Source organism: Ictidomys tridecemlineatus, chromosome 8, assembly GCF_052094955.1.
Source record: "Ictidomys tridecemlineatus isolate mIctTri1 chromosome 8, mIctTri1.hap1, whole genome shotgun sequence".
NCBI classification, from domain to species: Eukaryota; Metazoa; Chordata; class Mammalia; order Rodentia; family Sciuridae; genus Ictidomys; species Ictidomys tridecemlineatus.
Window position 1 is genome coordinate 26,205,985 of NC_135484.1, and position 27,187 is coordinate 26,233,171.

General features: G+C 39.0%; 1 protein-coding gene across 2 annotated transcripts in view; it reads right to left on the reverse strand.

Annotated features, from left to right (window-relative positions):
• Positions 1 to 329: 329 nt before the first annotated feature.
• Positions 330 to 27,187, reverse strand: part of Arfgef3 (ARFGEF family member 3) — a 157,914-nt gene continuing 131,056 nt past the window's right edge. For both annotated transcript variants that reach the window (XM_078019053.1, XM_005329807.5), the window contains 10 exons: positions 27,040 to 27,143; positions 25,538 to 25,682; positions 19,705 to 19,833; positions 17,609 to 17,785; positions 16,159 to 16,273; positions 15,366 to 15,468; positions 15,087 to 15,218; positions 12,912 to 13,033; positions 8,029 to 9,253; positions 330 to 6,642 (listed from right to left, as the gene is read on the reverse strand). In XM_078019053.1, the coding sequence (XP_077875179.1) occupies positions 6,451 to 6,642; positions 8,029 to 9,253; positions 12,912 to 13,033; positions 15,087 to 15,218; positions 15,366 to 15,468; positions 16,159 to 16,273; positions 17,609 to 17,785; positions 19,705 to 19,833; positions 25,538 to 25,682; positions 27,040 to 27,143 (2,444 nt within the window). In that variant the 3' untranslated portion in view covers positions 330 to 6,450. The remainder of the gene's footprint in view (positions 6,643 to 8,028; positions 9,254 to 12,911; positions 13,034 to 15,086; positions 15,219 to 15,365; positions 15,469 to 16,158; positions 16,274 to 17,608; positions 17,786 to 19,704; positions 19,834 to 25,537; positions 25,683 to 27,039; positions 27,144 to 27,187) is intronic.

Sequence of the window (27,187 nt, forward strand, 5' to 3'; positions counted from 1 at the left end):
TCTCATTAATTCAATACCTACAATCACTACTTTCTATTCATACAATCATCTAAGTTAAATTATGTCAGGGTATTTATTAAGCAGAAGTCTTTAGAGGAACTTTATTGAATTGGTAAGAATTATATGTAATCAATATAGTTTATAAGTGAGTGGTGATTTTAAGGTCCTTAATTTTTTCTTCTTGAATCATTCACTCTGCTCCTTACTTTTTAATGGAAAAATAATTTCTAAAGCTCATTAATTGAATAAAGAGTTAAAAGGTAAACTAAGGCCCCATCTATATTTGAGTTAACATAATTTCATTGTATTTCGAAAGTACATTGATTCACTTTTTCGTTTTCCCAGAATTTGAAAGGTAAGATAATGAACAATATCTCCATGATGCAGGTCACGCGCACAAGCACATATTTACTGAAAAGTCACAACAGGCGCATCTACTGCTCAAAAGGGAGTTGTTCATTTTGCAAATTTCCATGAAGCCATTTGGTAGACTCTTTACAGATATATACGAAATTAAAATACTAATTTACAGCAGACAGTTAAGTGTAAGATGAAGGCACAGCAAGTAGTGCCATGTCTTTTTGAAACACTGATGTTCCAATGACAAATGCAAGATGTAAAACAACTGGCAAGGGAGTAATTACTCAGAAACCTCTGTAAGCCAGGAGCCAAGGTTGGAATGGAGCCAACATGGAAACATCTCATTAAAACCACATAGGAAGAAATGCAAACACTACATCCTTAAACCACTTTCAGTACAAGTCAAAGGGTCAACATGAAACAAACAATCATTCATAAAATCAGGGTTTCTAAATACAAAGACGAGAAGCTTAGACGTATCACTGTTCCATAGAACTTATACATTCATTGTCTTCTAGCATGTAAAAAACCAATGGTTGGTATAAGAAAACTGGAAACTGGGGAGACTGAACAGGAATGTTGCAGATAATCCAACCCCAAGTTGTCTGCCCAAGGGTAAGTTCAGGTTTTCTCTAGTGCTTGATAAGTCAGGCTGATCTTAAAGTTAGGAGTTGAATATTTTTCATGGCAGTGATTCTCCAAGAGTGGTCTCCAGAGAAGCAGCATTGGCCTCCCTAGGAACTTGTTAGAAATATTCATTTCCAGATTGACTGAATCAGAGACTCTAGGTGTGGGCCCAGCAATGTGTATTTCATCAACACCTCCCCACCCCACCACCCCACCATGATTCTTATGTGCTACAGTTTGAGAACCACTGTTCTTAAGACATAAGAAACTAGAAAAGCATTGATTAAGCTGCCAGGACAGGAATTAACAGGACAAATAATTCTCTTGGTTGAAAAGGAAGGAAGGACCATAACTGGATGAACCTTCCAGCAGTTGAGTGTACTTCTGTCACTAAGATGGTCGGTCAGTCCTTCCTTCCTGGAACCCCTGTGTGTGTTTTACAAAAATAGAAAAGGTTTCATGGGGTGCCAGTGGTATAGTAATGGTTTTTCTCCAATCAATAAATGGTGCCACTGTTAATAAGGAAGTGGGAATGTTCTTTTGTCTGTCTTCCCTAAAGGAGTATTTTTGTGGTTTTGGAAATAAAAATGGTATTATACATTCCAAAGTCTTATTACTTCTACATCAAATACAAACACTTCGATACAGCTAGAGGAAGGGAATCTGTCAACAAATAAACAAATGTAAGTTTTCTAGATTGTTCTACCAGTGAATAAGGAGAACATTTTTTTTGAGAAGGCATAATTATAGATCAAGTTCTTTACCAACTTCATAAATCTTTCCCAATATTAAGCTCATATTTAAAAGAAAAAAGTACTCAAAAAAGCTCTTTTGCTTCTCTAAGGCCACACTAGATCTCGCTGGGATCACTGAAGTAGTAACCAAACACGTTTATGTTTTCTCCTCGGCTTACTGCAGGACCCTGTGGTTTTTGCCTGCTTCCTTGTCTGTAGAGCAAGTACAAATATTGAGGTCATATGGCACATGGTTGCTATGAATACTATCCTGATGCCCTCAGTACCTGGATCTTTAAATATTATTTCCAGTTGCTTCTTCAGAGAGTGTACATTTTAAAAAACGGTTGCTTGCATATTTCCAAACTTTGATGACTTACAAATTTAGCACTTCCCAGAGAAGCAAGTAGAGAGGCACTGCTGGCTACAGGGCACTTTATTCTTAGTTGGTTAAATGATATTTAAAAGGTTTATGAATTATGCATGCCATTCCAGACATAGCCTGCCATGGTTCTCCTGCATTAATAGCTGGCCATGAATAGTGTTTCATCATTTCTAACTTAGTGGGTTTTCTAACACTAAGTGTTTTGCTTTAAGATTAAAGTTTAGATTTCGATTTTTCTTATTTTCAAACGCTGATATGCTTGAAATGTATATGATCTTCTAAACAGAAACACAATTTAAAAAAATCTTACTTAAAAATATCTCCATAACATCCTAGACAGAGCTTGGATCTCAAGCAAATATTCTCAGTTGAACTGCCCAGTTCCTTGAGATTATCTCTCTTTCCCACTAGAGTTTCCTCCAGACACTTAGAGCATGGTGCTGGGGGAAGCCTTTGAGTTCAGCAATACGTCTTTTGAAGTCAACTTTGCATTTCACTTGTTGGGAAAATTTATGAACCTCTCAAGGTCTGTGTTCTCATCTGAAAAAATGAGAAAAACAATACCTATTTTATAAGGCTACTGTAAAAACTAAATATGATAAGGTGAAGGTTTATACTCAGTGACACTTAGTCACTTCCTCTCTGTTTGTTACCTCCTGCTATTTTCAGTTCTGAACAAAGGTCTTCATCTTGTTCAGTCTGATGGGACTGACACTGATGGAGTTTCCCTCCTGGGAAGGAAAGAGTGCCTACATAGCACAGCTATGGTGGATTTGGGGAGACTCTCCATGGACTGTATAAGCCTTCTGAAACCAAGAATAAGAAGCCTAGTGACATTGTACCAGCAATATCTCAAATCAGAGGTACTAATACATTCTACTGTCATGTATAACTAAAAAAAAAAATCACAGGTGCTTTTGAATTATATTAACATTTCATCATGTTCAATTTAAAATAATTTAAGCTGTTAAATTATTTAGTAGATAGATACTATCTGCCTGAGTCCTTATTGATTGGTCATTAAAGAGCCTAAAAATTGAAAAAGACTTTCCATTTCGGTATCTATGAAGCATGTGCGAGGCCCAGGGCTTGATCCCCAGCACTGCAGCAAAAAACCAAGACCTGTGTTCATAGAGCTAGGCAAGAGTCTATGAACAATTTATTAACTGCCCATCATCAAAACGGCTGGGAGAACTCTGGCAAAGAGTGGGAGTATTTGGCTGGGAGTATTTGTCAATCAGTGATTCTCTCATAGTTGGCGTTTTCCAAATGCCTGTTTCATGTGGCACACTTTACCAAACTATATATAGAGAGAAGTCTCAGCCTCAAGTAATACATTTTGGCAGTAAATACAGGTAACTAGAAGCAATGTATTAAGTCTCATTCTGCTTAGATCTGTAGGTACAATGCTAATGCCCATGTTTAACTTCAGAAGGCTGCCTTGACCTTGATCTTACAGCTGCCTAAAAAGTGACTGTAGGAGCGAGTTAAAGAAGAGAGGGGTCAGTGTGGGAATGGAGACACCAGGAAAGGTGTGAGGGTCTGACTGGACTGGGAGAGGCCATTGTCTACCATGTGTTCCTAATTCCCTCTCATTCTTCTCCATCTCCTCAAGTCCTACTCAAAGGGACTTCTTTACATCAGACAATGTCCTCCTTGAAAACTGCACCTTGCCCTGAAGTATTGCTGCTGAGACTTAATACTTTTCTGGTTGAAATCTGACGTGGTTTATGCAGCGCTGGAGCTCACAGTACAGTAGGCATGGGGGCGGGCTTATGAGCAACATGGGACTTGGTATGGGGTATCACAAGACGATGGGAAGGATCAAAAACCTCTTACAAAACTGTTGATAAAGAACTGGGTATATTTTCTCGTCTTTTAATTCTTAGGGCCCATAATCGGGTTGGTACAGAACAGCATTTAGACCCAGTATTGGGGAAACTTATTTTTATGAACTAGACTTTGATCTTGTAATAGAAATCTGTGGGAGTATGAATTCTGATTTCAAACATACTTTTGTCACATGAGACACTGGTCTCCTTTGAATTTTTGTTTTAATTTTTTAAGCCTGGGGAGCTGTATCACTGAGCTGCATTCCCTGTCCTTTTTATTTTTTTGAGACAGGGTCTGGCTAAATTGCTGAGGCTGGCCTCCAACTTGTGATCCTTCTGCTTCAGCCTATCAGGTAGCTGGGATTACAGGTGTGTGCCACCGTGCTTGGATACATTTTTATACTTTATGAAAATTTGCTATGTATAAACATTTTGTAAGCGCTCCAATTTTATATTCTGCTTTACTGAAACTTCCCCCCCCCCAGTAAATTGCAGAGTATTCATAAGCTCATAAAGGAGAACTGAACCCTAGAGAAGTCACAAAAAAAGAACAAAACAACCATGGTGAACTGTTTTTTGTTTAGGAGGGGAGTCTTACCCAACTTTCAATTCCACTTACCAAGTATAAAAATTAGAAGTTATGGATAGAACACAGCTCTTTGCTCTCCTAATTTAATGCCTATTAAATAGCAATACAGGTTGATCTGTTCCTAAACTTGAATTGTTGGTTAATGAGTAAAAACTGAAGGCAAAGAATGTTTTGTGGGATTAGAAGATTCTATGATTATTTCTAGATGGCATACTGGATAAGGAAAGTTCTTTTTGATCACTTAAATAAGTTGGAGAACCTTGCTTTGCTCTTAACCTTGTAGATAACTACATAATTCTCAAGAAGGGCAAAACTTATGAATACCATCACTGGATAAAGTTCAATCCATTTAAAGTGTGTACTTCAATACTGAAGAATTGATACATAAATACATTTTTCGACACTGGGAAAAAGTCATGTATGTGGTAACTAATTCTGTTGTCTAGAATGTATATAAGTGGGCTTGATTGAAAAGGTTCCATCATAATAATGTAAGACATATAAAATAGAGTAAGGGTTGGGGTGTGACTCAGTGGTAGAATGTGTGCTTAGTATGAGTAAGGTCCTGGGCTTAATCCCCAGCACAAGGTGGGGGGGGGGCGGAGAAAAAAATCATAATGAGGGTTTCACATTCATTTTATAATACTTAGGAAAAGAATTATCCACTTAAAAATTGATATAACAAGACTTTAAATCTACTTGCTAGAGAAAATTTAAATAGAAAAAAATTTATCTTCTAAACTTCATAACTTCCCCTTCCAATTTAATTTTATTTTCTTCTGAGGTTAGTTTGTATAACTGAACCCATGATTTCATGATTGTTGTGTCATTTTAAGATTTAAAATGATTTCATCATAATCCCCTTTCCCACCCCTGCCGGCTGTCTCCCTACTCTTTATACTTCCTGCCCCTTTCCCTGAGAAATCTGCTCACTGAATGGAGGACTCCGAGTTCCTTTCCTCCAAAGGTATTGATATAAAATGAGTTGCATCTTAGTATACTGTTCTCTTAAAAACCGAATATTGTACCTTGCATTCAGATAATTGTGGGGTGTAGAAATGTCTGTGCAACAAAAGACTAAGGCACCATTTTTTTTCTTTCCTGCCTTGGGAGCAAAAGCAAAGACTAATGGGACAGGCAGGGTAGCTGGTCAGTCTTATGTCTCTTGACAATAAATGCATTGGCTAATACCACTGGGTGCTTCATGTTAGAGGCTGCCAATCCACAGACTTCAAGCCCTGCTAGGAAAGTTTTCTTCCTTTAGAAATAGAGAAAGGCACAATAGTACCTTACATGGGGAAGTTGGTGAATATTAACCTGAAAATCTTAACCACTTGGTAATAATGTTGAAATGTTCTGGAATAATTTACAGCAGAAGTCGTCTCTCTCTTGATTATGACATTGAAAAATACATTGTGTATAGCTGTTTGCTTCCCAGCCAAACCCTCTGTCATAGTACAGATTTTCTTCCAATTACTAATGTCTGGTACTAGATATCTGAGGGTTTATATATCAGCTTGACTTATCAGCAGATATTTTCTTAGGAATTGTATTTATTTTACAAATGATGGATCTAAGGAGTGGCCCTTGAAAAAGACCCATTTGGGGACAAAATCGCAAGCACAAACTCTCGGAAATAAACAAAGGTTTAGAAATGTATCGAGGAATGTAGACTCTTCTGTAATAATGTGCAAATCAGAGGATCACTGTGTCATTTGGATACCACCAAATTATCCAGAATAGTCCAGATTAGGGAGTGGTTGGAAAGGCTTTTTTCTTTCTTTTTTTTTTTTTTTTTTTTTACATTAGGGAACATTATTCTTTGAGACCTAGTTTAAGTGTGGCAAATGCTATCAGCTGGATTGGCAGGCTGACTGTGAACCTCTCTGAAATTTATGTCCTTGGGGATGGAATCTGAGTCTTCTACACAATGATGTCATAGACACGGCCCACTCTGCCCAGCCATTCCCTCACAGCTTGGCGAACTCTGATGTCAGTCACGTGACAGGTCAGTTGGCTGATGCACGGGAACACTGCTGGCTGGAGGGCAGTGAAGGTCTGGTCTGGAAGGATCTGTATCTGATTGAGAACTGTTAGCACCATGTTGGTCCATGCCTAAGAGAAAGGATTGAAGAGAATTATAGGCTGTCTCAAAGTTTCATTTGACATGTGGTTATGCCCTGCCAGTCTATAGATGGGCTTCATCAGGATTTAGCTATAACAAAACAATTACTAATAATTGAATGCGCCTATAATAAATTGTGGTTTTTAACTATACATATGAAGGAAAAAGAAGAAACTCATACTATTAAGAACATTTGGGCTGGGGATATAGCTCAGTTGGTAGAGTGCTTGCCTTATGTGCGAAAGGCCCTGTGCACCACACACACACACAAATTATTTTCAGTTTTTGCAAACTTCTAAAATCTTAATTTTTCTTTTAATCTAAGGAATAAATACTTTGCCTTCTCATAATGAAATTTCTATAGGCCATATGATATTTTTAATCAGCAGTCTTGTGTAACAACAAGACTTGGGATAGTTCTGCCGTTAAGTAAAATCCAAAATATGAAGTTATCTTAATTTTAAAACTCTATTAAGATATAATTTGCCAAGAAGGCTTCTACTCAATAACATACATCTCAGTGTAACTGGATACTTTAAAATCTCTTTTCTTGGCCAGGCGTGGGGACGTACGACCAGATTAAGGGGGCTGAAGCAGGAGGATCTCAAGTTCAAGCCTCAGCAACTTTAGTGAGACCCTGTCTCAAAATTAAAGGTACTGGTAGAGCACCCTGGGTTCAATTCCCAGTATTGAACAAACAAACAAAAACCAGGATGATTTTTTCAAAGCCCCCTGAAGAATGAGAATTGTGTGTGTGTATGTGTGTGTGTGACACACATAAACACACACATATACATATTAGTTGTAAACAGATCTTTTATTTATTTATTTATATGCAGTGCTGAGGATTGAACCCAGGGTCTCACACATGCTAGGCAAGTGCTCTACCACAACCCCAGCCCTAAGACTGAGAATTTTTTATGTGCTTAGGAAGGATGGAAAACTGGAAATGAAAACAGGTCATTGGTATATAATAAGATCTACTTTGCTTTTTAAAAATTTTTACATAATGCCTTAGCACTGAAGAAATTCTATAGTTCTATCTTCAAATGACAAAGGACTCAATGCCACTTAAAGTCCATCAGTTTTATAAGCTTTAGCTTCATCTTATTTATGCAAGTCTGTTGCTAATTCTCAATAACGTACGTTACAACATGGAAAAACAGTTTCTGAAATTATCTGAGAATAAAATTTCGGTTTCACACTGATGTATTTATACTGGCAGATCCTCCATTTTAGTCTCGCTTTGAGGCAAATGGGTTTGTGTCTCCCATTGGTTCCATGAAATCTCACCATGTATGCCTGCCCTCCAAGGGGGACCCATCTGGTGTTGGAAGCTCGGCCCCCTCCCACACCCTCTGCCTGGGGGGTTGTACCTGGATCTGTGCTTCGGCATCTCTCACGGAGACGCTCAGTGAGCTCCCCGTGGAGCCCGAGCGCGGCCTTTTCTCCTGTCGCAGCAGCTCGGGGCCAGCACTGAAGGAATGGCGCATTTGCCCTTGGTCCATCAGGTGCTGGGGGCGCTGCAGCAGCGGCGAGTCTTGGCCCCTGGGACCCAGTGGCTCTCCCTTCTTGTCCACCTTGACCTCCTTGGGGAAGGGGGGCAGGTTGTGCTGCTGCTGCTTCCTCTTTTTGTACTCGGTCATCAGCTTGGAGATGGTTTTGTCGGCCGCCATGGTGTAGATCTTGTTCCCCGCGTTCTCCCACCACTCCTTCTTGCGGCCGGGATCCTTCTTCTCCACCTTGGGGCTGGGCGGCAGCATCAGCACGTCCCCGCTGGCCCCGCGCAGGTTCAGAGTGTCGCCCAGGTGTTCCCGCGACTGGCTACGGTCGTCCTCGGAAGGCGTGTCTTTCCCCGAGAACCCACCCGTCGAGGGCGTGGAGGACTCGGACTGGAAGGAGGGCAGGATGAAGAAGGGGTCGCTCCTGCAGACGGGAGCCTCCTCCATGCTGCTCTCCAGGTCCAGGTGCATCTGGATGTAGTTATTGCACAGCTCCATGCACAGCTTGTGCAGCCGCTTGACCAGCCACACCCAGTCGGCGTTGCTGACCGGCTGGACACTGAGCGAGGGCATCCGCGCCCGCCACTGCCTCTTCTCCTTGCCCCTCGGGGGGCTGACCTGGGCGGTCTCCTCAAAGATGTCTTCGTCTTCAGATGAACACTGCTGGGAAGAATCTGTGCTTCTCTCGTCGTCCTCAAAGAGGACCTTCTTCACTTGCTCGGCAGTGATGGTCTCCTGATTGGTGAGGACCGCGCACACCAGGGCGTGGAAATAGATGTTGAAGCTCATGGCAGACTGGCGGTAGAGGTTGGCTGCGCCCCCGATGCCCGACACTTTCTTCAGCAGGCACTTGAGCCCCGGGCTGGTGTCAAACTCCCGCGCTGTCCTGTACGAGTCCAGCAGCAGGTCGAATATGACCGCCAGGTTCTGCATGGAGATGTATCTGAGGAAGCCGGCCAGCTTGGTGTCCGGCGCTTGCACCGTCTTCTCCTCTCCTGGAGAGGGCCCTTTGACGAACTCTTCTAACAGGATGTCGTACAGGTTCTGGAGTAACACTTGATGGGACAGCAAGCTCACTACAATTTCCCTGAAAGAAACGCTTCCAACGAAAATAAAGGGCAGATTAGCGCCTTCTGGGTTATTTCAAGGCAATGTCACCAGTTTCAGAATGACATCTGTAACTTTACCAACCAAACTATCTGTATTCCAATGCCTTCCTTAAAAAAGGGCGAACTTCTATTATAATCCTAACTGGTGGGATTTTAATGTTAACCAGTGGAATTCCCAACACTTCTTAAAATCCAGGAGTTCCTGAATGTAAGTTATGATACTGAACTAACAAGTCTTGGGAAACAACAACATTTTTCTAAAAAAAAAATTTAAAAGTGGGTATGATTATAGGACAGGACAGTTTCTTTCATAGTAAGAGAATTCAAAATATCTTGGTTTGATGTTTTATCTTTTTTTTTTTTTTTTTTTGGAAATCTGAAGTTTGGCTTTAATACCCAGACCAGTTTTCCAGGATTAAATATTAATGTTACAGGTACATATATATCAAACTTCCATCTCCAGCATATGCAAGAGGAGAGAGTCAAATGCTGAAAAGTTTTAATGCTACTGATATGATTGGGCAAACATTAGGAAATAGTGATGTGATTTCTTCATGGGCCCTGAGTGGCTATCTGGTTTCCCTGAGGTGCCTACCTGGTTGGGAGGTTAGGGCGGCAAATCCTCCCTGTTAGGCCAGGGCACCTGGTTGAAGAACAGGTACAGGTTGAGGAATAGTTGCCATACAGCTTTAGATGTAGGTGCTTAAATGCTTGCTGATTTAGTCCCTTTTGATTGATTGAAATTGTTTTCTTAGTGCAAGAATCAATCCCAGATACCACATTTACCAAACACTTTAGTTCACCAATGTGGTTTTGGGTTTGTGGTTTCCTGTTCTTTTCATTGCTTGTAGAATTTTGTGAAAATAGTTTATGCTTTTATGTTGCCAACTAATTCCCATAACAGGATAATTATAAAATTATGATAACTCATATTAACAATATTGATTTAAAAGGTCCAACCATTATGTTAATAACTTTTTACTTTATTCTAATTATGCCCTTAAATTTAAAGATTATTTTTATAAGTAGCAGACAGTATTTTACCTAGCAGAAAATAATAAAAATCCTTGAATAAATCTAAATGAGCTATAAAGGTCTGTCATTCAAAACCAGTAACTTTTAAAAATAAACCACTTAACTGTTTTAGGTGTACAATTCAGTGGTGTTAAGTATATTCACAGTGTTACATAACCATCACCATTTCTAGAACTTTTTCATTATCCCAAATAGAAACTATGTTCCCATTACAAAAAGACGTATCATTCTCTCCTCCCTCCAGCTCCTACTTAAGAAACTTCTGGCAGGTTACTTAAGGTTTAGGAAACCTGAATATTCATTCTTCTGAAATCCTTCAGGAACCACACAAGTCTGTTCCCATTATATAGGAAAGACAAGGCAGTGTCTTTATTCATCATCCTGAGAAACTGGTAAGAGCAGCACCCAGTAGGTCTCTATAACCAACTGAAAAACAAGAACAGATCTGTCTGGGGCAAGACTGCCTGGAGGAAATGTTCTCCTTGAGAAATGGCTCTGACACCTGAGCCCCACTTTCCCTGGAAGCGGGATCCCCAAACAAGGAAGTTCAACCACAGGGGTGAGTTTGATCAGTCTTCTAAAGGAATAAAACCCTCAGCCCACTAGGATGTTTCCTATTCCCTCCCTGAGAAATGGAAAGCCTGATGCAATTGAGTATCACATAACAACTTTTCTTGGTCTCACTCATCTTCCACTGTATCTTTTTTTATTATAAAAGCCAAATCCAAGAATATAGTTTGGCTGAGTTCTCTAGTGGGATTGGCTAAGGAATTTAATATGGTTTTCCTGTTATACTTAACTACAATGAGTATGAATAGATTTATGAAACCATGTTGATATATTTTATAATCCCCAAATTTTAAGAATCTTTTAAGCCAATGACATAATAATAGGTTATATTACTTTTCTTATGTTTTATTTATAATTTGAACTCAGCCCGTTATTTTTCTTTTTTCCCCTACTTTTACTTCAACAATCTTTCAGGAAGAATAATTGGCTGCATTGGAACCAGAAATATATATTTAAAAAAAAGGACAAGAGGAGAAAAAGAATGAAAATTGCAAACGGATTGATGTTTAAAATGTGAAAGGATTACACAATTTTTGGTATATAACCCACACAAAAATGACACTTAAAAACTAGTGGCTGGCAGTTAAGGGAGGCAAAGACTGGAACTGAGAAAGAATAGAGGGTATTGGGAAAGTTCTATTTCTGAAGTTGGGTGGCAGGTACATAGTTATTCTAGTTTTTATTTGTGCTTCACAACTTTTGAATATTCCATGTATCCTTTTGTACGTATCAAACATTTGACTAAATCTAACCAACTAACTATTGAACAAATTACCCAGAGTCTATGAGTGATATCTGTCTAAGCTTAGGTTGCTGTAACTAAATACCATTGATTGGCTATCTAATCAACAAATTGATTTTTCACAGTTCTGGAAGTCTGAGAGTAGGGTGCTGGCCTGGTTGGATTTTGGTGAGGCTCTCTGGAGCTTGCAGAAAGCTGACTTCTTGCTGAGTCCTCGTGTGGCAGAAAGGCAGTAAGGGAGTTCTCATGTCTGTTTTAATGGTACTAATCCCATTCAGGAAGACCACCCAGAGATCCCTCCTCCTAATACCATCACATTGGTGGCTAGGGTGTAAACTCTAGAGATGTGGAGGGTTGTAAGCATTCAGCACCAACTTTCTCTCCCAAATGGTAAAGGACCCAGCCAGACCTGGTTTTGATATTAGCTTTATACTTTGAAGTTTGTGAGTCCTTGGGTAAGTGACTCAGCCTCTCTGAATGTGTCCGGTGAGTAAAATGCTAGTGAAAATATCAATCCCTCATATTTTACAGTTAGTGCTCAAATGCCTACCACTAGATGGTCAGAAGTTCATCTCCAACTCTTTTAGGCAGGTTGATAGTATTTTAAATGAGCATGTTTCTTTTGGCTTCCTGACAGTGGTATTACCCATGGAGAATTTTATGTATTTCTCACTGAAACAATCTGAACAATGCCTCAAATTACAATAATTGTTGTCTGGGCTGGCCTTGACCTCCTGGGTGCAAATATTGCCTCAGCCTCCTTAGTGGCTGGGACCACAGGTGCAAGCCACGGTGCCTGGCCAATAATTGTTTTATGAAAGATTATAACATGTAGTTGGTTGTGTCCACTCTAGATTCATATGTTGAAGTCCTGACCCCTAGTACTTCAGGATGTGGCTGTATTTGGACAAAGGTTCTTTAAGGGGGTAATGAAATCCAAATGAGGTCATTAGGGTGGGTACTAACCCCATACGACTATGGTCTCCGTGAGAGGAGGAAATTTGGATACAGAAACAGGATGTGTGAGGGGACACAGAAGACAGCCATCTGTAAGCCAAAATGAGAGAAGGAGCTCTGCCAACCCCTTGATGGGAGAATACCGCCATTTGTCACCTAGCCTATGTTACTTGGTTGTGGCAACTTGAACAATGAAATGGGAGCTTTGGTTACAAGGCAAACCATATTTAAGAAGACCTGCTGAAGGACTGACTTCACAAACACTTTCAGTATTCTTAGACAAAGCTTGGATTAGTAACAACTGGCATCAATGAACTTCCTTGCGTTTAAGGTTAGCTGCTTACCTTTTCTTAGTGTGGCCGTTTGGCTTCTCGTCAGGAGGCAGCTCAATGATGAGCTGGCAGGACTGGGCATGATCGAAGTTGTTGGGAGTCTTGGGTGAGCACTGGGTGTCCAACATAAATACCTGCAAGGGAACACAGGGACACAGTTCAGGACCCAACATCCTCTATTTGACCCCACCAGGGACTAGCTGGGTAGTCCTGGTGAGTTGTTTGTTTTCTACCTAGTTTATCTATTATAAAATGAGGATAATGGTTTCCTATTTAGTATATGTTTAATTAAACAGATTTATGTGTATTATACATGCAAAGCATTAGAATAAATAATGGACATTGATGTTAACATTGCTACCTCTTGTATCATATGACAGTAGAAGATATTCCAAATAGCCAGCACCGACATTTAATATTAAAAGTAAATAAAAGGGGCTATATTTGTAAAGGATTATGTCAGGATTACTGATGTGGCTAAGCCTACTCCATCACACAGTGACAGAAGGAACTAAAAAATGTCAGTGCTCTGATCCAAATGATTTCATTTCTCCTGACTTAAATTACCATTGGAAATAGTAAACTATTTTTAAGGAAACCACTTCTTTCCAAGTATCGTAAGAATTGCCAGATTATTGAATATTGGGTTATTTTAAGAGTGAATATAAAAGGAAGGAAGAAAGAACTCTAGGGGCCTGAATTGCTTCCCTATTCTTCTTTATTAACAATTTATTTCAGAAGATGCCACTGACATTTTCATATTCCTGCAGTATGGCTGGAAAAACCACTGTATGTATGCACATGTGACAATAAGCCAAGTGTCGCAGCTTCCTGTTCAGGCCTGCAAACTCTTTGGAGGACCCCTCTTGGTTTGAGCCAGTCTTCTTTCCACAGCCATCCACAGTTGCCATACTGCTGGAAGTACCTCTTTGTTACAGTTTTACTATTTCTTCTCTCGGTTTGCTCAGACTGCCAAGGATGCTTCAGAGGGACTTGTTGTCTCCCTCAGAACCAGCAGAATCATCAGGTCCCAGGATGTTATGAGGGTGCTCAGCAGAAGGTGTGAGAGGCTGATGGAGGAAGACTCTTGTCCCCCTATCTGAGTGTTGCTGGGGAAAGCTCTTCAGAAGCCAGGCCTGCCAGGAAATTTCTCAACCGATGGTGTGGAGGTAACTGAGTTCCTTACATTGATAATCAGGGGATCCTAGATTGTCTGTGTGCTGGGGGAATTTTTTTTTAAATTAAGAATCCAAGCAGATCTAGTAGAGAAATGGAGCTTTCTGAATATAGCATCCAAGTCTTTCTTCAAATGTAATTCAAATGTGACAGTTCCTATACATGTGTAAAACTTTCACATTTTACACATATATAGGCAAAATAGCTGCATATTATGAACACAGTTCAAACTTGTGATGGGGTGTTGGACTAATTCCCAACACCTGACTAGCCCATTTTCACTTCTTTTACTCTTGTGAACAGCATTGTCAATAATATATGTGAACTTACGGACAGCACTTAGTTGTACTGCTGAGTTTCTCAGAGGGAGATTTCCATGTTGTGTAATGCCATGAGGCCTTCTGTGATTCAGTAATTCATCGATTAAACAAACATATCCTAAACACCTCCTCTTTGCTTTGCTCTAGGATCACCAAAGGCAAATGTCTAGGATATATTCTCTGCTCCTCTGAAGCTCACACTAACATTTGCAACTTTTATGGGAAAAGCCATTGATATGCAATGATTCTTGTATGGGGGGATGTATTTTACTGACCAGTTACATTGAATTCAAATTTTAAGCCACTTTTAAATGTTAAGATCTGTGTTTTGCACAGGAGATTTTAAAAAATCAAATAAATCTGCTATCATTAGGCACTCATAGTTAAGCAAACACTTATAAGTAGCCTAAGCAGGTGTTTTATGCATAAAGAGGTCAGGCTGCAGGAAGGCCTCTGTTTGATCTGGGTACTTGAGGGTGCATCAAGCAAGGGAAGGTGGAGAGGGGGTGTTGCAGGTGCCTAGGCTAATGACCTTCCTGGGAAGAGTGGTGCTGACCAGAGGTCAGGGCCAGGATGTATGTGGTCCTAAGGGAATGAAAGGCAGTTAGGTGATGCGAGACCTTCAGGAAGGAATCCTGGCATGCACATGAAGCTTCTGAGGCCCCCCCGAGATCCAAAGCCCAGCCCTTACCTGTTGGGCCATGGCTCGGATACGCCAGTACTCGGCCTCGGCACTGGGGGAGGAGGAGGGGGCTGCCACCCGCACCTGGCAGCCTTCCCCGCTGAAGCTCTCGGTGCCACTGTGGAAGCAGCCAAGCAGGTCCTAGGGAGAGAGAGCATGTGTTTCCTGGTTCTCAATGCCAGGCCCAGCCTGGGATCTGATGTGGCCCTGTGCTTGGTGGCCTGTGGAAGAGACCACTTGGGTGCTTTCCTCCTCTTCATAATCTCTGTTAGCATCCATGTTTCTTACCTTCACTGGCTTGAGGGTGGCGGAGAAGGCGTCTTGCAGGGCACAGCAAGCCAGCCGCCACATCTCCTCAGTGAACACTGGGCCCGCTGTCACCAGGACATACCTGCCAAAAGAAACAAGGAAAGAAGTCTTGAATCCGTTCATCTTGTTACCACAAAATTTAGGGCCTTATGTGAAGGGCTTCCTGTTTCCAATCACTCTTGCTGTCCTTCCATCTGGCATTCCACTCTCAAAATACAGAATTATCAACAGATCCCCATTACAAACAGGATCATATGCAGGATGTATATATTCTGCATTTTTTTTTCTTTCTAGGCCATTTCTACCACTCTTCTACATTCAAAGGAAACAAACCCCTTATTGTCACTTATCATGCTTATCTTCATGCATCTGTTTACTTTACTCTCCTGCTCAGGATGTCCCCACCTATGGAAACCTTACTTGGTTTGGAGGATCTGACCAAGTGTCACTACCACACCAAACTTCTTCCCCTTCTCCCTACACCTCCGACCCTGCCTTGGCATTCATCAATCATTCCCTATGATCATCCTTTGTCGTGTGACCATCTCTTTCATGTCATTTTGAATAGGCAATGAGCTCCCTGAGGGTAGGGATCTTAGGTTACTTCCTATGCACCAGAGTACCTTGTAAGGATGCCTTACACAACAGATATTTGAAAACTTATTAGTACTTGCTCAGTTTTACTTAGAAAAAATCAATCCCCAAAGTGGATTGCTACTACAAAAGATAAATTCCTTGGATTTTTGTAATGAAACCTGAAGCTTTGTCTCACCTAATGCAAGAACAGCCCACTCTGGAGATGGTTTCTGTAGGCTTGGCCACACATGCCACCAGCAACTCAAAGAGGTCCTTTAGCATGGTGTTGATCATGCTCTCGTACCTGATGTCTATAGGAAGAAGAAAATCTAAGATTTGTACAACTCCAGTATAAAGGGATACACTGAAATAGCTATCTACAGCAAGAGGAGAGTCTGATAGAGATATATACACATGTGGGGAAAAGAACACCCCCTAACAACTCTTCTCTTGGCTCTGTCTGCATACTCTTCTCAGACGAGAGGATATAAGAATCCTGGAAATCACATTCAAATGCTCAATTCAAGGAATACATCTACATTTTTTTCCCCTTGAGGTCCTTATGATGCCACAGAAAGAATCTGCAGTAGAATCCTCCAGGTCCTGTGCCATGCTCTGGTCAAGAACGTCGACCCCTAGGGACACAGTTGCCACCTCATGTGGAAAAACCTACTTGTTTTCTTTTCCCAGTACTGTTCTTATCTTGCAAGGCAAATTGTCCTTACTAAAGTTAATAGAGGCACAGTTTCTTATCTATACTTGGAAATTCTTCTTCAGGGTCAAGTTCTCCTTAGTATATCTTCCTAGCAAGCAGACTCTCTCCCGCCCTCCCCCCCCTCTATATATCTCTCTCTCCCTCCCTCTTTTCCTGTATCTCTCTCTTCTTCTATCTCTGTTACCAGCCATGTTTCTTCTCCCAAACCTCCAGAAATTTTTGTGACAGGTCATAAACAAGACTCTACATTTCACAACTGTGGTTCCATGCGTTCCAAACTAATATTTCTCCTGCCTCTGCTAACTTCGACATGCTCTTCATCCCACACTTCCACATTTTGGTGGTGGTGGGGTGATACTGGGGATTGAACCCAGGAGTGCTTAACCACTGCGCAACAGCCCTGTATGCTTTTTGAGACGAGATCTTGCTGAGACTGGCCTTGAACTTGCAGTTCTCCAGCCTCAGCCTTCCCAGTTGCTGAGATTAAAGGCAGGCTGCATCATGCCCAGCTCCATATCTTTTTCAAAGTGCCAGATAGTAAGAAACTTCTATCTCTAAACTGTCAATGTCTTGTCCATAATTAAAGCCTTTTCTGAAGTGCTATTTCCTTCATTTAATATTCCTGGATGAAGCAGGATACACCCTCCTCACTTCCAGCTATAGCAATATTTCTTCCTTCTTTTTCTTTGTAGTATATTATGTACTTGGAGTTAGGCTAGAGCTGTTATTGGGTGTTTTATTTTCAATTACACATATATTTATTCTGTTGGAGGATGATATACTCCTAGAAGGCTGGCATTGACCATGTAATTCTATTTTAATTATTCCCAGGACAAAAGTATTTGTACTAGGTATCCACTAAGCAGTTTTGGACAACGATGCTGCCTGCTAAAGCAATGCCCAGAATGACCTGCTGTGGTGCCATTACTACCTGAGTGTAGAAAGCTTTGAATGTGCTCCACCACCAGCTCGCAGGACAGACCAATGGCGTGCTTGAAGTTTGCAGAGGCCACGTCCCAGTAGGAATGGTCTTTATGGCTACGCCGGAGCCATAGGGACATCACGGGAAGAAGGAGGTGAACAACTGCATAGATTCCAAACCCCGGTCCTGAAAAAGAAAGGTCAGGATCAGAAATGAAACTTCAAGAGGGGAGAAGAATTGCCATTAGTATTCCTTAGTCAATGTAATTTTTCTTTTTATTTCTGCATGACTATAGCTGTATAAGTAACATATGAATAAACTCTTATAAAAATTTCAAATATCAATGATGCTAAAATATTTAATCAAATCCTAGTCCCTAGATGTAAATATGTAGATACATATATGCATGTAAGAAAACACCTTAAAATAAATAATATTTCTTTATATTCTACATAAAAATGCATATATATTTCTTTTTATAGGTGTCCCTGAATTTCTGGGCTCAAGCCATCCTCCTGCTTTAGCCTCCCAAGTAGCTGGAACTGCAGGTGTTAACCACCATGCTGCTTTGAAGTTTTAGAAGATACTTTTACATAAAGGAGAAAAATGTAAACCTTGATCTTCATATTTGATATGCAAATTGAGATATTCCTTATTTTTAGAGCCACATAGTATTCCCATTGTGTGTGTATATATATATAAAACAGTTTACTTTTTCATTCCTTTACTGATGGACATTTAAGATGTTTCTAACATTTTGCTTTTATAGGTAATGCTATAAGTACAATTTTTGTGCTTCCTTATATAAATAATAGATTACTAAAATTCTCATCTTAAAAGCAAGATACCTTTTTTATATGAAAATTATGATAATAAAAAGGAAAAAACCCTGAGATATAACATTTCATATATTTCTATTAGGTTTTTAATGCATATGTATTTTTATAAATGCCTAAAATTTTATATTGTAGTAATTATACTCCATAGATATAAATTAACATAATGACTTATAAACAGTTATGTCGTTAAATATTATTTGTGGATATTAAGTGCCTACAGATTGTTTATATTCTTTACCATAATTAACTGTTTTCCATTTAGGGTGTTCCTAAGTTTTTTGGTATTCAAGATGTTTTAGCACTCCTTACAATTTTGTCTTCATTACTGTTTAAATCTCCTAGGACTCTCTCATCTAAGGAAATATTGAGTTAAATGCTTTCATATACATTTAATGGCAATTAATGTTAAAATAGAAAATGGTATTTAGCAGTGAGACAGATTTAGAAAGAGTATCATATAATTAGTTCTATAAGATACTTGCTTTTTCTTTGATGGAAGGCTTTTAGCTTTTTGACATGAGGTTTTTTTCTGAAAAAAATTTTAGTTTAAAAATTGCTATGAATTCTAAGTAGTATCAAGTACTCAAAATGGTGACTATAGGTCTCTTCTTCTCACTAATTAGTGGTTTGAGTTCGGACTCTTACTAAAACCAAAATTCCTATAACAAGTTTCTTTGAACTTGTTTTGGAAAAAACTATATTTGGAAAAAGACATTTAATACATAGTGCAGTCCTCTGCCTGTATAAGGGGATAGGGACCTTAGAAATTTGTCTTTTTGTACAGGCAGAGGACTGCACTATGTATTAAATATCTTTTTCCAAATCTAATGACATATGACCTTTATACAAATAAGATGTGGCTGTCTGACTACTGCATATATTTGTGAGTGGTTTGTGGATGCAAGCAGTAGACCTGGTGAGCCCTCCTGGTGACCCTGGGCCCAAAGCATGCACTGAATGATCTGTCCAAGGAAGAAGACTGGGATCACAGAACCATGGATACAACAGCTTAGGCCCAATTAATGTGGGGCTCCAACACACCTAAGTGACCTTTATAAATGGACTGGAAGGAAAAAGTATGAACATTATGTCCTCAGTATTATATCTTACACATTAATGCATCATAGCCATTCAATAAATACCTATTATGAGTGAAGCTTTGCATTACGTGTAGGAAACAGTGAAAATAGGTAGACATCCAGAAAAACCATCCTAAAAAAGCCATATAACATCCCTCGCCCCAAAATCAGACCTAGACATATTTACCAGGTGTTTTGGTAACATCTCTCAACAGCTCAAAGAGTAAATCCAAGGTTGGTGGTTGGTGCTGACGTGGACAGTTGGACACAGCTGCTGTGAGCTGCTCTAACAGGATAATCCAAACTTCTATTAGACCTGGAGACCAAAAATATCATGAAGAATCATTGCAAGATTTGATTAAAAATTTATCTAAGCAGTCAAGCACATCAGATGTGAGACCCTACCTGGGGGTGTTAGTGCTCACTGTCTACATATATAGGGACAGATTATTATTTACATGTTCTGACAAAGCAAAGGGAGAACTCAAATTCTACTAAATTGCCCTTTAATCAAAAGGTGATATAGCCCTTTTTCAAACTAATCAAAAGAAAAAGATCAAATTAATAAAATTAGAGATAAGAAATCCATCAGGGAATATTTTGAAAACTTATACTCTACTAAATTGGGAAACCTAGCAGATATGTCTAGATAATATTTATCTGCCAAAACTGAATCAAGAGGACATAGAAAACCTAAATAACCCACTTGAATCAAACTGAAATATGATATATTAAGAACTATGTAATGTTTTGAACGACCAACAATAAAAAATAATAATAATAAAAACCTAAATAGACCAATAACTTGGAAGGCTTTTAATTATTGCTTGTATCTCATTACAACAAAGAAAAGCATAGGACTGGATGTATTCAACTGAATTCTACCAAATCTTTAAAGTAAAACTGATGCCAATACTCCTCAAATTATTCCATGAAATAGAAAGGGATGGAACACTTCCAAATGCATTCTATGAACCCAGTATCACACTCCTACCAAATAAGGACACATCAAGGAAAGAAAACTACAGACCAATATCCCTGATGAACTTGAACTTAGATGCAAAAAAAATATGTTGTTGAACACGATTTATTTTTATTAAGATTGTATGCCACAACCAAGTTGGTTTTATTCCACAGATGCAAGGATGGTTTAATACAAATTAATAATTCATTATACAAATAGTACCAAGGACAAAATCACTAAATAGTTGCAGAGAAGGCCTTTAACAAAATTTCAGCACTCATGATAAAAACCACTGAATAAACTAGGCATAAAAGGAACCTATCTCAACATCATAGAGGCTATATATGAAAAACTCAAAGCCAACCTCATAGTAAATGGAGAAAAACTAATGGCATTTCCTTTAAAATCTGGGAGAAGAAAAGGATAACCATTCTTAACACTCCTATTTAATAATGCTAGAAATTCTAGCCAGAGCAATTAGGCAAGAGAAGAAAATAAAAAGGATAAAAATAGAAAAGAAAGAAGTCAAATTATCACTGGTTGCAGATAATATGATCCTATATCTAGATCTAAAAAAATTCCACCAAGACTGTTAGAGCCAATAAACAAATTTGGCAAAGTAGCAGGTCCCTAAATCAACATAAAAGTCAATAGTTTTCCTATATAATAACAATGAAGCTACTGAGAAAGAAATCAGGTAAATTATCCTATTCATAAAAAAATACCTAGGAATAAATCTAATCAAGGAGGTGAAAGACCTCTAAAATGAAAACTGTAGAACCCTGAAGAAAAAAAAAAACTGAAGAAGACCTCAGAAGATAGAAAGACCTCCCATGTTCACAGATAGTATGGCCATTTTAATAATGTTAATTCTGCCTTACTATCAAAAACAATATACAGATTCAGTGCAATCCCCATCAAAATACCAATAACATTCTTCACATAACTAGTAAAAATAGTTCTAAAATTTATTTGGAAGAATAAACTGCCAAGAATAGCAAAAAGCAATTTTAAGCCAAAAAGTAATACTGGAAGCATCATAATACCTGGTTTCAAATTATACTACAGAGATAATAACAAAAACTGCATGGTATTGGCATAAAAACAGACACATAAATCAATGGTACAGAATTGAAGACACAAACTCACACATCTACAGTCATCTGATCCTTGACAAAAGTGCCAAAAAACATACATTGGAGAAAAGATAGCCTCTTTTAACAAATGGTATTGGGAAAACTGGTTACCCATATGTAGAAGAATGCGACTAGATCCTTATCTCTCACCCTGCACAGATCAACTCAAAATAGATCAAAAGCCTTGGAATTAGACCAGAAACTATGCAACTCCTAGAAGAAAATGTAGGTTCAACACCCCAACTTAAAGCAACAACTTTCTCAATAGAACCCCTAAAGCTCAGGAAATAATTATAAGAGTTAATTGGATGGCATTAAATTAAAAAGCTTCTACACAGCAAAGGAAACAGGAATGTGAACAGAGAACCCACAAAATGGTAGAAAATCCTTGCAAGCTATTCTTTTTGAAGTTAATACCTATAATTTATAAAGAACTCAAACTTTACACCAAAAAATCAACCCTATTAATAAATGGGCAAATTAATTAAACAGACACTTCTCAAAAGAATACAAATGGCCAGCAACAAATACATGAAAAAATGGTCAACATCATTAGCAATTAGGGAAATGCCAATTAAAACTACACTGAGATTTCATTGTACACCAGTCAGAATGGCAGTCATCAAGAATACAAAGGATATGGAGAAGAAGGAACTCTTTTACACTGTTAGTGGGATTGTAAATTAGAACAACCACTATGGATATCAATATGGAGGCTCCTCAAAAGCCTAGACATGGAACCACCATATGTTATATACAACTCCTCAGTATTTATCCTAAAGAATTAAAGTTATCACACTTCAGTGATACATGCATATCCATATTTATAGCAGCACAATTCACAACACCCAAATAATGAATACTGGATGGATGGATAAAGAAAAAAATATTCCCTCCCCCCTCTCTCTATATATATAACTTATAAAATGAAGTTTTATTCAGCCATAAAGAAAAAATGAAATTGTCATTTACAAGAAAATTGATGTTGTAAAATAAGTCAGAAGGTCAAGGGACAGAGGGAAGAGGAAAGTGCTGGGGAGTGAAAGTGTTCAAATTATACCATTACATTGTGCACATGCACTAATGTACAGTATGTATCATGCATGTGCAATGTACAATACAATGCACCAATAAAAATTGTGAAAAAAAAGTGATATGGTCTGTAAATTCTATATTGAAATGATTGTTGGATTTCTTGGGAGCTAATATTAGCAAAAGAATTAATTTTTCTTTTTAATTTAATCATCTTAGTCTTTTTTTGAAAAAAATTTTTTTGGGGGGCGGGTACTGGGAATTGAATTAAGGGTTGAGCAAAATCCCCAGCCCTATTTTGTGTTTTATTTACAGACAGGGTCTCAATGAATTACTTAGTGCCTCACTGTTGCTGAAGCTGGCTTTGAACACGTGATCCTATTGCCTCAAACTCCCAGGTCTCTGGGATTACAGGTGTACACCACCACACCTGTCGAAATGATTTTATTGTGGCAAATACATACAACAAAAAATAGTAAGTTAGTCATTTTTATAGGTACAGTTGAGTGGCATTAATTAGATGCACAATGTTGTGCACTACAACTATTTTATCACCTCACACAGAACCCTGTAACCATCTAGCAGTAGCTCCTCATTGCAGCCCAGGCAACCTCTAATCCACCATTGTTTATGTTCAGGTATGATAATGACATTGTGGTAATTAATGCCTGTTATTGAAGGACATACCATCTCAAAATGTGCTGACATGGTATGTTGGTTATTTCTAGCTCAAATCACTTGAAAAACCATAATTTTAGAAAGGGCCAACTGGCCTATCTTTTCCTACATGCAACAAGATAGAGATTCTTTTAGAGGGATGACCTTCCCATGCCAAGGCTGGATAACAGCTTTGATCACCATTGACTGGTAACTGATACATAATGAACCTGAATGAACAAACTATTGAAATAATTCATATCTTCTACCCTCTCTCCCCAATGCATCTCTTAGGAACATCCCTAGAATTTACTACCTTAGCCCAGAGTTCCATTTATATTGTTATTCTTTCACAAATTTATTATGTTTTGTTTAAAAACTATAAAAGCATTATACTTTTGTCATTTCTTTGAACTTTACTTTTGTGAAGATCTCCATGCTCATGTAAAATTAATAAAATTTTTATGCTTTCTTTGATTAATCAATCTTAAATTAGTTGGATTCCTAGTTCCAGCCAAAGAGCCCATATAAGAACTCAGGGGGAAAATACAGAAAATATCTCTGTCTCCTATATTATATTTAAAGCACACCTACTGAAATATTTCCAGATGAAATACTAAAATGATTTGGGTTTTGCCTTAAATTAAAACAGAGGGAAAGAAAAGGAAAATAGACATCACCTGAGATTGGTCATAAATTGATAGTAGTTGAAAGAGAGTGATACCATTATGTCCAGTTTTGTATATTATTTCTATATTTTTGTATGCTCTGTCCTCTGTCTAGTTTTGCATATGTTTGAATTTTCCAGGTGGGGGAGTAATTATGTTCCACAGAAATAGTACCTAAGGATATATCAATGCTGTGAATTGTGCAGTTTTAAAACTGACTTGCAGCTTTTAACTTTATTCTTTGATCTGTGTGTCATACATATTAAGATCCTAGATTTGATAATGTGGAACCAACTTTAGACAGGTTCTTGGCTGAGCTTTATCCATAAGAAGATGGGCCTCCTTGAAAAAAGTGGATTAATTATTTGCACAAATGTGAAGAAGAATGTTCATGGTAATACATCAACATTTAAGATTGTTTTAAAGACTGTATTATAGATTAATAACATTAACTTCTGCATATAATTATATGGATTGGAGATTTCAAATGCTAAGTAAAAATTATTCTTACCTAATCATTAAAATAAAAACTACATTAAGTAACATCTAGTGAATATTCAGTATTTGTTCTCTATATTTGATATTTATTTATTTTTCATTTAGTGCTTCCTCTCAACCAATCTGAACTAGTGAGGTTTTACTGTATGATAATCCCTATCCAAAACTATAAATCTTCCTGTTACCTCCATAAATTTGTGACAGTGAAATGAAAGCAAGTGAAAAACCTCCCCCCAAAAGTTCTTTTGCAAGGACTTGAAACAATCTATCACACCAAATAGATTTATTTAAGGTATAATTGCCATTTTTTAAAAATAATTAGGTCTTATTTTTTATGTGTTTATTTTATTTATTTATTTATTTTTTATGTGGTGCTAAGGATTGAACCCAGCACCTCATATGTACTAGGTGAGTGCTCTACCGCTGAGCTACAACTCCAGTCCTATACTTTCCATTTCTTAAAGTGGAACAGGAAGGGTCTTCTGAGACAGAAGACAGTTGGTGTGAACATGAGTTAACCTACCTGAAAATTATTCCAAGTTACTAGCTTGAACTCTGATTCACAGGAGAGTACGTGGGACCTAATTTAAAACAGATTCTTTTGAAACTATTCTTTTCCTGAGCCTTCAGCTTCACCAGTCACAAAATAGCTTCCCTCTTCAGTAATGACTTAATTTCCCCAGTCTCTAACCAAATAGTCCTGCAGGAAGTAATTATATAATGATTGTGTTTCCAAAAATCTATTAAAGACAATTACTAGCCAATTTAAGTACGAAATGCACTAGTGTAACTTCTTTCCAATTTGCTCAATTCAAGAGAATTTGGAGTTTGAAACTAAATTTAGTGGAATCTGCAAAGCTGCATCTTCAAGACCAAGGTTTGGAAGCACTGATTGTAAAGTGCTGTTTTTGAAAAGACCATACGAACTTTAGACAAACTTATTTTGATATAAAAAATAAAAAAGGAGGACTACTTTTATAACTGTAAGCTACTTAACGTATGACTTAAACTTCTGGGACTATGCACATAGCAAATAATCTGGTTTAGTCCAATCAATCAACTTACCAGTGTCATCATCGAAATCAGACAGGACCGACTCCATTCCATCCTCACTGCTTGCTGACTGCTCCTGAAGTCTTCGAGGCAAACTAGCAAGCCGCCCGCTAAGGAATATTGGCTTCAAGGGCATTTTGTAGATTTTGGCCAGTAACTGAACAACGAAAAGAAAAATTCCAAATGCTATAATTAGATATTGAAAACATTTGTACTCTGGGAGTAAAAGAACAATAAAAATATACAGCAGTGACAAAGGGGACACAGGAAACGTTTTGAAGTTAGTTTGTGATGATTTATAAGGGAGCTTCCAAGGGACATTTATCCCATGAAGATGATGAAATAGCTCAGTAGCCATGCTAATGAAAATTAGTGGATAATTTTTCAGTATCTTGATTACAAGAGTTTTATAACCCTACTAAAGGAACCATGAACATGTCAAGAATTTGCCTGTGGGGGATCCCTGAGAAGAGTCTGTAGGAAGGTGAAATACAAACCTCTGGCTTCCCCCTCCCTGACCCAACCTGTCAGGAAAGAGAGGGGCAGGAGCAGAGGAGAAATGGAGGTGTCTGAGGGCAGGGGGGAGAGGTGAAGTCTTAGAAGCAGGGCTGAAGAGCAGGTGGCTGGGCTCCTTATTCTCCCCTGCTGCTGGAACACAGTCTCCCAGGACTCCAACAGTTTCATGAATTAGAATCATACCTGCTGGGTCCACATAGTTCTAGAAACCAGGGAAATGTGGCTGGAGCCCTGAGTGAGAGGGAAGGACCTGGGGTGGAAGGAGGCTGGGGGGGGGGAACAGCATATGGGGCCTGGGGAAGGCAGCTGGGGGAAGAAATCAGAAGCATCTCTCCTCTCCAACTCATGGGACTAGTGGTATCACAGACAGACGGGCAGGTGGACCCCAGAGAGGTCTGGTATACAACCTGAGAAAACAGGAAAGAAACCACACAGAGAGGGCTGTCTCTGAGCCCGAGGAGAAAATGTTTTGAGAAGGGAACATTGTCCTGCTTGTCAAAGACAAGGATGATGTACAATGAAGGTCGCTGTTCACTTGGATAAGCATTGTCTTACTGGATCTCTTCATGAGATCTTAACTGAACATATCCCTCGTGTGTGTGTGTGTGTGTGTGTGTGTGTGTGTGTGTGTGTGTGTGTGTGTGTGTGTTCCATGGTCCACTTTTTAGTACTACCAGGATGACCTCTCATGGTCCTGTGACCCTTTCTGATGCAAGCAGAGATTGTGGTAGATTATGATGTCTGAGTGGAGGTGAGAAGTTTCCGAGATCTCAGGATCTCATCGAGTGTCCCAGTATATCTTTTGTTTTTCTTCATGGAAAGGGTAGGAACAAAAATAACATACTCCCAAGTCTAAGCTCCCATCTTCTCACACAGAAGACAGTGTCTCTCCTGGGTTTCAGTAAAAGATATCTGCTTGTATTTTGGGAACACCCGCGAGGCAGGTTTAAGGGACTGGAGCTGAGTGTGGGCCTCAACAATTTCTCCCTGGACCGTACCTGAGAGCAGCGGCGGAGGTACTCCAGGGCAGGGAGGCAAAGGTCTGTGGATGTGGCTCCTGTTCCTGGGACACAGTCTCCGATCTCTTTACAGTCCACCTCCCCTAGGGCAGACAGACAAATCACCCTTGCCTTGGGATCTGCTCTC